This window comes from Oryzias melastigma, linkage group LG9, assembly GCF_002922805.2.
Source record: "Oryzias melastigma strain HK-1 linkage group LG9, ASM292280v2, whole genome shotgun sequence".
Lineage (NCBI taxonomy): Eukaryota > Metazoa > Chordata > Actinopteri > Beloniformes > Adrianichthyidae > Oryzias > Oryzias melastigma.
Window position 1 is genome coordinate 20,104,606 of NC_050520.1, and position 12,725 is coordinate 20,117,330.

A 12,725-nucleotide genomic window follows, 5' to 3' on the forward strand; every position below is an offset into this window, starting at 1 on the left:
TTCCCTTCTCCCTTCCCCTCCGTTTAAAGGAAGAGTTTAAGTGTAAGTGTGTATTTTTTTAATTCGAAAAGTCCTCCCCCGGGAGTCTAAATTACCACATCGCGCTGAGAAGTGCTTTTCTTCACGTGGGTGTTTTCTGAACCTCAAAAGTTTACATCTAAATGTAAGTAATGAGATTTTGTTGTAGCATGAGCTGTTTAAGGTTATAAAACCACTGTTGTTATGTATGTTCAAGCGCTGGACGCTACGTGCTAAAGCTAACGGACTGCCGATTATTGGTGACATCATCTACGAAAGTGATGTCTGAAGTATTAGACACAGTTTTTTCATAACTCTGTTTGGAGGGCTAAATGAAGGGATAGGGAGAAGGGAAGAATTCAGATTGGGTCTAACTCTAAGGGCTGTAAGCTAGCAGGAGAAAGTGTAAAACCAAGGGATGATGGGAAATCATTGTAGGATCACTCCACGTCAACAGCCCAGCCCACAACTCAAAGGTGAATTTCTAATGAGTTATTCCCTTTTTGCATAAACTATGTACTAGAAAGCAATATTTTTGTTTTGTTTTTTGCTTTGACTAAAAATAGTATAATCACAATTGAAAGATCACTGGGAACACTTCTGCAAAAGATTATTGGAGTGGAACTTTAAAATAAAATGATTTATAAATGTCATTGACTTTAATTTTCCATTTTGGTAAACCATTCCATTTGAATGGAGTAATTAATTTGACAGTCCCAATGGCAAACCAACCAGCACGTAAAGCAGGATGTCAAATTCCAATCCTGCTTCATTTCTGAATTCATGGGCAGCATGAGATAAAGTGACAAAACACATTCACCAATGAGGGCAGGAATCAGACCAGTACCAGAAGCTTCTATAATTTCTGATTTGTACCGCTGATAACGAAAGAGCTAAACTGTGTCCACCATTCTTGATCTTACCTCTAATAAGGAAGTCCCCAACTCAGTGTGTTCTTGATTAGGTAAACTGTAGAGTCCACTGAGGAAAATCACAAGAAGGGACGCTACCTTCAGGAATTCCATACTGAGTACGGAAAAAGAATGGAGTAGATCAGAAGTATGTAAAAAGTACATAATTCACTTATCTTATTTTTAAAAGATTTTTTTTTACATTGACCAAGAAAAAAAATAAAAAACAAAAATAGTTTAAGAAAAAAATTCTAATACAACAGCATTTGTATCATAGAAGTATTTATCTGAACGCTTTGGACCAATCCGTGTTCAGTTAGCATCTCATGAAAAAAGTACACCTAGTCTTGGTTCAATGAGCTCAGTCTCCAAGTAGTAGTTCCAACATCCAAAGACTGGGAAGTTGTGGGTGTGATTCTATTGATGGATAATACCAAAAGGTTTACATAAGAATCAAATGTCTATCTGGTGTGCTGTTAATGAGATAATACATAAAACACGTAAAAGCTCAGAAGTTTATTTTACATGAATTAGGCCCTAAGCAGAAAATAAAAGAGAAGTCTAACTTTTTTATTGTTTTATTCATTTATTTATTTGATAAACCCAGTTGTTTAACCAAGCCATTCATCCCACAAAACCCTTTTTTTTTCTCTCATGTACCACTTTCTGTAAATGCCACAGATAATCCCACCAGTTTTTCCAAGATCTAAACTACCAACAAACTCACTGCTTGACAGTCATTTATGTCTATTTTCTCTCAGAGTGTTAAAGCTGTGCTTTCAATTCAGCCTGTCAACAATCTCCACATGCCTAAAGGCTCTGAGCTGCTATCATGGTAATAACTGATGAGCTGTTTAAATTAATAGGCAATTAAGTTAATCAATTTACGTTTTAAGTGAATCAGAAATGGATAAACTGTACAGAGTCAGAGAAAGATTTAAAAGAAGTTTTCAAACTCACGCTGTCTTCTCTTCCACAAAGAGACTCCTTCCACGATGGTCAAACCTACACTGCTATAATAAAGACACTGATTTCCAAAAAAAGTTATTTTCCATCAACTTCCTTGATTGCCTTGTTTTTATCACACCTCTGTGGAAGATCAAATTCCATAAATTCTGTCTGTCTACATCTGCAGGTAAAACTATTGGTCAAGTGATGTCCTTTGTGTTTTTTTTCCACTCGGATGACAAAACACACAAGACATTCAGGTTCTAGTTCCAAAGAATCCATTTAAGAGACAGTTTTATTTCCACATTTTAATAGTCACATTCCAGAGAATGATGCTGATTATCCTGTTTTCTGGTGCAACGCTTCCGCGATTGAATGTGAACAGAGGTTTGATATGACGCAATCATCTTGGTTGTTAAGACAACTGGAAAGTTTTTATTTTTAGTCCATGTTTCCTTGTTTGTTTCCTCTGTTCAGCCTCTTGTTTGACTTTACAAAAACAAAGGATTAGAAAGTTATATTGAAAATATGTAAGTTCAGACTTCTTTAAGAAAGCATCACGGAGCACAGAACAAAGTATAGGAGAAATTGTACTATGGAGGAGGGTTGACATGTTACTTATGATGACTGAGAACTTCAATGGGAAAGAAACGAGGAGAAAATACAACATAACCAGAATGAAGAGAATAAAAAAATACAAAGCATAGGCGAAAGTTGTAACATTAGGTAAATAATGATAATTATTTAAAATACTTAGATTCATTACGTTTTTTTTTGTACTTTTCTTTCTTATGGAAAAATGAACTTTACACATTGTAAATGAATAGTAAAAAACATTGTGTCATTATTGTGCAAATGTCAGATATCCACAGTGAGCTCATTGTCTTTACATCCAGGAATACAAAATGAAAATAATTGAGACTTTAAATTACAAGAGCTGGGATCAGATTTCTTGTGGGAACACTTATTTATTTTTTTTATCACACTTAACTTACCATCAACTTGTTTTTCCTTTGTTAATTTTGTCGCAGCTTGAAAACAAGACACTGAGCATGACATGTGAGACATCTAGGGATGTCTGTGTGTGTGCAAAGGTGTGCGTTTGTGTTTGCATGCACCTGTGTTGTTGTCAAATGTTGAGGCACAGACATCGCTCAGGGACGAGTGCCAGGATCACACTTTCACACCTTTAATTGAAGGTTGTTGCATCATTCTGTCACCCCACAGATGTTATTCCTAACAAACTTTGTTAGTTAGATGAACATGTACAGCTTTGAAAGGTAAGTATCCCTTTAATGTATCTGGCCTTATTGTTGTATGCACAAATAATATTGGTTTATGGCTTGCAAACAATACAAAAACAAAAACGTCAGATGTTTGTCCATCCATCCATCAATTTTTTTCCACTTATCTGTGACCAAGTTACTAGTTATATGACATACACAGCAACAAACACATTTTAGACTAGCTGTAATCTACACTAAAAGTTTTAGGGCAGTTTATTAGTCCTATTTAAATTAATTCAATAGACAGGCACGTTTCTTTTTTAAAGATTTAAGCATGAGAGTGATATACAATTCGTTAGTGTAATTGTTTTCTAAATGATGATGTGAAGATTTAGGGTTTAAAAGAAAAAGCACACTAATAAAGTAAGACATGACTTTGAACCTGTTTTTATTGTTTAAAATCAGATTTATACAACTCGCACATCTGGTTTAAGTCTTTAGTTTGAGCCTAGTCTCCCAGTCTCTGGATTCAGTGGGTTATTTCTAGGAACCCTTGAGCTTCCAATCTGTGTGTCCATGTGTGCCACGTTTCAAAGAGATAACATGAGAGACCCACCAATACAAGGAAACTGAAGTTGCTTGGTTGGTTGAATAGATGGATAAACTTTAATCCCATACTCCTAGTCCATAAAAACATACAAAGGACATAAATACACTCATTAGAAAAAAATAAAAAAATTCCCATGTCTCATGTATGTTCTAAAATGTTTTTACATAACATGTCTATATCAGATGTTTAAGCAGAAACAATTGCAAAACAATTATTTCTTTTGCTTTGCATAGGTGATTTGTAAAATGATCATAGTACAGGGTTCAGAAAACCTAAGAGCTGTGGTCAGGGTTGTCTCTTTTTTTTCTTCTTTTTATGAATCACTTGGTTAAGACTATTAAACGGCTGGGTGGCTCAGTGGGCTAGGTGAAGGGCTGGCACTCAGGAGCCCTGGTTTCGATTCCAGGGTTGTCCACTGATCCCCACCCAGATTGGGTCCTTAGGCAAGACCCTTGACGCTGCTGCCTAGGGTCCCTGTGCCCCTCAAGTACAGGGTTGTGTCAGGAAGGGCATCCGGCGTAAAAACTCTGCCAAATGAAACAGTGGGTGGTGTTACGCTGTGGCGACCCCGAAAGGGATAAGCTGAAAGTGAACTACTTGGTTAAGACTATTAAAAATGTGCTTTAACATGAAGATGTCATGTTCAGAGACGTATAGAGTGAAGCAACAACCCAGAATACCTTGAAGTGAAGTAAGTCCTTATTGGAAATGTGCCAGTGCTTTACAATGGAATTCATTTTTTAGTTATTATAATCCAGTTGAGTAAAAAAAAAAAAAAAGTGATAACAAGGACAGGTTTTCCAAACCGTATAATAATGGCCCATACATGTTAACAATAATTATTTTTTAAGTCTTTCTGGTGTAACCGGTGTAGCATAAGGGGACAAGGGAGAGGACACCCTCTAAAAGAAAGAAATCTCCCAAAGAACCACACTTGGCAAGTGTGATTATGTACCATGACCAAGGGGAGTCTGCAAGAACAGGAAGTAGACAGAGAAACATTGAAGCATCAGTGGTAAGATGAACAAAGTAGGTAGCAAAGTGAGAGAAACATGTCGAATTCAAGAAAGACAGAAATAGATATGGTAGTAACTGAAACTATGAGAGAAATAAAATGGTAACTAGTGTATTCTTATGTAGAGCTTTACTACTTTCCTTGAAGGCCCAAAGTGCTTTACAATCACAGTCCCGTTCACCCACACACACATTCACACACCGAGGGCATGTCAGCTGCCTAACACTGAAGCCAACCTCCTATAATCACCAGGGGCAAAGTGGGGTTCAGTGTTTGACCCAAAAACACGCCACAGATGAGCTGGCAAGGTGGAAACCAAACCGGCAGTCTTGTGATCGGAGGTTGACTGCTCTGCCTCTTCACCACAGCCAGTCCAACAAGACAAAGTAGGGAGAAGGAGAAAAGTCTAAAACAGTACAAATTTTGGTTAAAGATAACAAAAAATAAAAGTTTGTGACATGAACAGTTCTTGGATAGGAGACTAGACATAAAAAAGGTCGACGGTAAGTGCAGGTGTGTGAGAAAAAACCATGTGAATCCTAAAATATCCCCAGCAGTCTAGGCCTATGTAGAAATACCATAAGGCAGTGGTCCCCAACCCCCGGGCCGCGAATCGGCGCCGTTCTTTGGGTCACTTGGTACAGGGCCAGAGACAGAAAAAATAAATAAATAAATGTGCTAACTGAGAACATTTTGGGTTTAGTTTTCGTTTATTTTGAAAAATGTCTGGATTCTCTTTACAACATCTGTATTGGTCACGTGACTCTAAACAGCTAACTTGATTGCTAAGCTAGTAGCCCAAAGATAACAACAAACAAAACGTATTTGGAAAGTTTATTCGGGGAGAAAAGAGCCAGTGTGGAAACCGAAAAAGAGCCTTTTACTTCAAAGAACTACGGCAAATTTGGCCACGCCTGTCCATGAAAATGCACTGTGGCCTGAAAAAGGTGAGGGACCACTGCCTTAAGATATCATTTCTAACCATTGTATTTTTCAAAAGGTAAGGTATTTAATAACTATCTATTTAGTGTACTATCCTATCAATATTTAATAGAAGTCCCACGGAAGAGCCATTTTGCTTTTCTACATATAAAACCCGCACTGTAGTCAATTGACTCAAAGGCTTTTAGCTAACATCTCTAATCAGGTGTGAATTGAGGCTTTTGTTATGCAAACTCCACCAAAGGTGGGGCCATGCTGAACCCCTTCAGCAAAACTTGTTTTCATGTTGCCATCTTAGGGAGAGATCAACAGACATGGGTTTCTTTACTTTGATGGTACAAAAAAAAGGTTATTACACCTACTTGAAAATAATAATAAAAAGTGGTCAAGTTTATTCTGGCAATCACTTACTACCCTGGCAATGCCGGCATCTCCTTTCTGCATTTGCAACATGTGAATCAGTTGCAGTCAACACATTGCACAATAGCATGATAATTCTTGCATCTATGTTTGACCTGATGGCTCTTCTTCCAGGGCTAACTGGGGAAGGTTACAGAAGGAATTGTTCATTTTGTTCTGTCTTCGCACACACATGACTGTTAGCCAACTCTCTTGCAAGGTCAACCAGGAAGTCCAGCGTTCTCTCCTGTGTTGATGCTTGATACAACACATGTGCATTTAGTGCTGCCATAGAACACAACAACTGGCCAATGCTGATTTGAAAGCCGGCTGCATGCAATAGAGCATTTCTATAAGTGTACGAATTTACATCCATTGTTTACAACTGTGCGAGACCCAACATGATAATGGGAGAACTGTTCAGTCAAATGATGTGCTTGCTAGGCTACATCAGGGGTCCCCAAAAACTTGGGCCCACGGACCAGATCCGGTGTAGGTACCACATGTGCTCGGCCTGCAAGATCGGCTCGGGGGCTTGGGACTAGTGATGATGTCACTACTGTAACTTAGACAATGATTTGGCTATTTTGCACTGTTTTTCTGTACTGAAACTGATGTTTATAACAATGTTTATTATGAAAAAAAGAAAAAAGTGTTGAGACCTGGTCGGCTTATTATTTATTATTTTGCATTGACAGCTCTTTCACTAATGGCTGCTCTCCTCAGTGTTTATGTCACCGAGCAGAAAGTGAGCTGCATATTCTAGCAGGATTTTCTCCGGTTTGTGCGACCAAAAAGAAGTTCAACACTGCAAGGATGTATTGTGAAAAAAATACGAGCAAATAACCACTTTATTTTTTTAATTTTTTTTTAAATGTGCGACCAACAACAAGCTAGCATGCTACTCCCGAGCACCCACTTTAGCACAAACTTCACGTTTGCAGCCTGATTTTTCTGTATTAAATTAACGATCATTATCCTGTGATGATTCGCCTTTACATGAAGGTGGCTGGTGTTAGGATGCTAAAGTCTTAGATGGAGGAAACTGATTCGCTGTGGCGACACCAGAAGGGAAAAGCCAAAAGGAAAAGAAGATCCTGTGATGATTCGCCTCGACTGAATTGTTTTGTTGTCAAGGTTTTTGCAGTTGATTGTAAATATTGCGCCACCTTTTGTGATTCTTACACGTCATCAAGCCGCAAGCCCCAGAGCCGATCTAGCAGGCCGGGCATGTGGTACCTAGACACAGGCCGGCCTCCAATCACGTTCAGAGGCATATTCATTTATTTATTTTTCTTTCAGTCCGGTTGATCGAGACCCACAGAGTGTGACTTTTTATCCCACCCTTCTCCAGTCTGAACTACAACAGGAAATGATAGACTATTTATTTGTTTAATGTTTTAATTTTAATTTTTTCTGTGAAGATTACAGAAATTAATAATTAAAATTGTGTTATGTGTGGCTTTCTGGAAAAAACCTTAAATGTTTACGTTTAGGCTGTGATTGTTTCACTTTTTTGTTGGCCAATAAACCGACTCCCCATCAGAGAAGAAAACAGTTCTGTGGCCCTCACAAGAAAAAGTTTTCTCTGCAACCGATCCTCAACACAGTTTGTTGGCAAACCTTCCTCCCCCACACAACAGAACAATCCCACCAACAACCCCCACCCCTCCCCTTCTAATTCCTCAGGTAATGACCACATTTACACATACAATGATGCAAATGTTAGCCAGGAGAGTAGCCAGTTAGCTTCCCCTTGGTTCAAGGAGGTCAAAAAAAGCCTGGGACTTCTAGTGTTAAATAACTGATGGTTCTGCTAGGCTATGATTCAACTAAGAGTAAGATTAAAATGTAATTGGTTTGTGGGGTGAAATAGGCAGACATGTCAGTTATTTGTATAACTGCTCATTACTTTTTTGAATTATACAGTCTTCATCCTTATTGGACAGAAGTTATGATGATGTAACATTGGTTGGTGAGTAGGCTGATAAGAGTCTTCTCAGAAGCCCAAAACGCAGACGACGCCCATAAACTCAGCATCTCTGGTTGGAGGTCTTTAGTTGAATGTTTTCCTTCTCTGCATTTTCTCTGCTTTGTTTATGACATGCTTTACAGGGTTTTACAAGAGACTTGAAACATGGAAACTGAAGCTGCTGTCAACTTCACACAAACTGTGACTGACCTACATCCATGCTATGAGATTGATCACTTCAGCTACAAACTAACCTCAAGTCCTTCAGTCATTTGTGTGATTTTATATTTCTTTCTTGCTCTGTTGTCTGTCATCACCGTTTGTGGGAACCTCCTTGTGATCATTTCAGTTGCGTACTTCAAGCAGCTGCACACTCCCACTCACTCCCTCATCCTGTCTCTGGCTGTGGCTGACCTGCTGGTTGGGATCATAGTTTTCCCTCTCAGCATGGCGTTCTCTCTCAGCTCCTGTTTGTTTTATGAGGGTTTGTTTTGTAAGGTGCGGGACAGTTTCGACATCACCCTCAGCACCTGCTCCATCATGAATCTGTGCTGCATTTCCGTTGACAGATATTTTGCTGTGTGTCAGCCGCTGATGTACAAAACTAAAATCAACCAACGTGTTGTTGTTGTCATGATCATGGTGAGCTGGGGGGTTTCTGCACTCATTGGGATTGGAGTGATATTTGCTGGGTTGAATAATGATCAGTGTGAGGGTTCCTGCTTTATTGATGTTCTTATGGCTAACACCATTGGGCCGGTTTTATCCTTTTACTTCCCAGTGATCATTATACTATGTATCTATCTGAAGATTTTCCTTGTTGCTCAGCGACAGGCGAGAAGCATCCAGATCACAGCAAAGTGTGTAGAAGCTGTTAGCAAGATGGAGAGAAAATCCACCAAAACTCTGGCTACTGTCCTGGGAGCTTTTCTCTGCTGCTGGACTCCTTTCTTTCTGTGCATCACGTTTCTGCCTTTTATCAACAGTCCAGTCCCTGTTCCTGTGATTGAAACACTTAACTGGCTTACTTTGTCAAATTCAATGCTCAATCCATTCATTTATGCATTCTTTTACCAGTATTTCAGGTCGGCCTTTAAAATCATTGTCTCTGGTCAAATATTTCAAGGAAATTTTGCTAATTCTAAACTGAACGGACTTGTTTGATTTGATATTTTGCTGCAGGAATATGGAAATTGTTACTACTTTTTCTTTGTTCACAAAGCTAAAAGTTGAGGCCAGCTAACTGGTTTGTCCTTATTTTTGCAATGCTGTGAAGTCATCACAAACTTGATTGGTTTTCTGTTATTTTAAAAATGTCTGAGTCAGTCACTGCACCTCTGCTCAAATATTTATGATTTCTAATATCAAAAATATTTAGCTCTTCTCAGGTTTTGTTTTATACATTTATAGTTTTTGGAAACAAAGGGAAAAATGACAAATCTGAAACCAAAAAGTACAATTTATTTAAAATGTATGTCTAACATTGGAAGCATATAATACAAACTTTGAGCTATTATACCTTTATACACGAAAAAAACTTTTTTTAACAGTAGTCGTTTTGGTAGCTTTAGCTTTCCCTATGTTGTTTAACCTATTTAATTCTTAAATTTCTTTTTTAAAAAATATAATTAATCGTTAATTATGACCTCATTATGTATTGTTCAGGGCATTTGGCATTTAACCTTTAAAACATCACTTTAGCATTATTCAGCTAATTTCAATGTTTTTCATTTAGTCAGTTTAGCATTTTACCTAGAAATGAACTTTGATTGTTATTATTATGTTAATGTTAGCATTTAAACAGTTCAACTTACTAACCTTTATTAATTATCTTAGTCTCATTCAAGATTTTTAGGGAATGCCCCACATTATGGTCAATAGGTTGGAATTGGTTTCTGTATGATATTGCATACAACAATCCCACTTCTTGTAGAAATTATTAATCTAAGCCTTTACACTATATATGTTGTTATTGTCATGTTATTACTTGTGATTAATATGTATAACTAAAATGTATCGACTCATTTTACCCTCAACCAACTTCCATTATGGTGCACACACTACTTTGTCCCTTTAACTGTGAGCACGTCCCTATTTGATGTTTGAACTGTCTGAAACTCTAACGACAAATAAAGCAAACTCTATATATACATCGTCAGTATGTCTTTGTGCAAAAAAATAAAAAGATTTGGGGCACAAACACTATTAAACTACTGTAAAAAATGAATTTAATATTTAGCAAAAGGATTGGTGTTCTCTGACCCTGAAAACACCTCACACAAAAAGTGATACTCTTTTTAAAAAAAATGTTAACACACATCTACAAAACACAAACTCATATTAGAACCAAAGGAATGTTTCATGTCAATTATTCAATCAACCAACCAATTTTCCTTTTATTCCTGTTGGCAGATAAGTGACAGACAGGCTAACTATTCAAATTGTAATATAGTACACTGATTGAATCATATTGATCTATTGTTTATTTCAAAACAGCACAGTTGACAATAGGAGAACTGGGGTTCTTCCTTAAGAACCTCAACCTGTTTAAAGACTGAAAATATTTTTTGTGTGGTTTAAACATATTCTTATATTTTTCTCATAATAGAGGTTACATATAAGAAAAAATGTTAGATGACAACTGTGTTTCAATAGATAAAGATATTTAGATAGACAATCATTTATTAATCCTACTAGATTAAACTAGTGGTGGTAGGGCAACACATCCAAAGATAAGTTACCCAATAGTGGGCAACAACAGCTCAATTCAATTGCCTAGAAAACGCACGAGATAGTACAGGACATAATGTCAAAAATCAAGCATCTTTGTGGCAGTAGAATGGCATAGATTTAAGTAAAAGCAAAAATGAATTGGCAAAAGATGACAGTGATTCACAAAGGCAAGAGGGCCCACAAAAATTGACACATCCAATCTTGCAGCAGCCATGTGTCGTCGCACGTCACTTGATGGAACAGAGAGAGGGAGCCTAGTAAGACAGTCACCAAGACATCGAAATCTAGAGAAAGGATCATGGAGAGGGGAAGAATGAAGGTTTCCATGACAACCGGCTATTCTTATCGAACTTTCAGCAGATTTGTTTGGCTTGACCAAGGGAGTGTGCCCTTGGCCAGGGAATATCCGATTAGAGATGATTGTTTAGGGAAAGGCAGGCACACCTGCTGTCCAGGTACTGGTTTGTTGTGGACTAGTATCTAATCCAGGTCAATTTTAATGGTTCCCTCCAAGTCAAACGGTAACTCGCTCCAGTGTAGTTTCCATCTCCCCAAGGCAGACTTTGATATGATACACGTGGGCAATAAGAGCATCATTCTTGCTCTCCAATCCGTTCAGTTTATCAGTCTGACTCTGTGCGGCTCTAAGTGTCCTATCACAAAGCACTCCCATCCCACCCTTTTGCTGTAAGCCGCTTCGCCAGGTTCTAATACGCCCAAAGTTCGTTGGCTCAAATCGGCAAAAAGCAGGAGATCATTAATCCCCTGATACAAACATCTTCAATGTCTTCCAGAGAGAGTTGCAACAGGCAGAAAATGCTCCAATGGCCACATGAGTCATTCCCATATCCAACCGCAAAAGTACCTCCTGGGCAAGTGGGGTCCACTCTCCCACTCCTCATTGTAGAGAGGATTTGGTCAATCTCATCTGCAGTCCAACAGATCAGATCTGAATTTCTTGAAATTTAGAAAAACAGAATGGTCACTGAAAGATGAGACAAAGAGCATTGGTTAAGAGATAGATAAGGGAACTCAGGGGAGTGCCTAAAAAAGACTCACCAGAGTTCTGAGTATTTATTCAAATTGCAGTAAAGCAAGTACAGGCATTAAAAACAATGTAGTTTGAAAAAGTTTTTAGTTGTTACATTAAAACCACAACCAGAAGGCAGCAAGCTCCCTGCTAGTCTCTATACTGATTTATATAATTGTAGAACAATGTTTCCATTAACCTCTTCTTTGACCTCACGTGACCTGTCTTATAAACTCTATAGCTAACTCTGATATTATTGCATTTTCCTGTGCTGTTAATGTTAGCTCAGTGTTGTTATGAGCTGCAAGCTAGCAGGAGTGTGTTTAAAACAAAGGGATGATGGGAAACTTCCACTAGGCCTTGCATGATTAAAAAAAAAAGTCATTGACACTGGCAATGCAGAGCAACCACATCGCTTTCACTTTAAAAATACAAATCTTACCAGTGGTCTGCTTTTTAATGGGGCTTTATTTTTATTTAGTTAGTTACTTTTCATTGTGTTATGTTGCAGTTTTAAAATATGGTTTTCACATATTTCTCATGAGCTCCCCATTTTCTTTATATACTTGTTAATCAAACTTTCAGAGTTCAGAGGAAAAAAATAAATAAAACCCAGAATCATCATTGGTCTGTAGTTCAACTCGCTCTGATTGGACAAACTCATGTTGACGTTACACCAGAGGAGGGAGATAAGTGAGTCAGATTTAGCATTTGTCGTACCTAGAGCGTTGCTTGAAAGACAGCAGAGGTCTATTAGGTAGTTAGAAGAGATACTGGTGGGTTTCTGTTCAATAAGATAGATAATTTAGCTTCAGATGGGACATAAATCTGCTTTTAACTGATTCATTATTTCAGCTGCAAACAGGGAGAGAAATGGAAGCAAGATCGACTTTTAATCTTGATTTTGATGTTCATCCTTGT

At 37.9% G+C, this 12,725-nt stretch overlaps 1 protein-coding gene across 1 annotated transcript; it reads left to right on the forward strand.

The window, feature by feature from the left end:
* The first annotated feature begins 7,529 nt into the window (after positions 1-7,529).
* On the forward strand, positions 7,530-9,437 carry LOC112148360 (trace amine-associated receptor 1-like). The gene has a single exon (XM_024275441.2). The coding sequence runs from the start codon at positions 8,207-8,209 to the stop codon at positions 9,203-9,205; it is 999 nt and encodes a 332-aa protein (XP_024131209.1). The 5' UTR covers positions 7,530-8,206; the 3' UTR covers positions 9,206-9,437.
* The last annotated feature ends 3,288 nt before the right edge of the window (positions 9,438-12,725 follow it).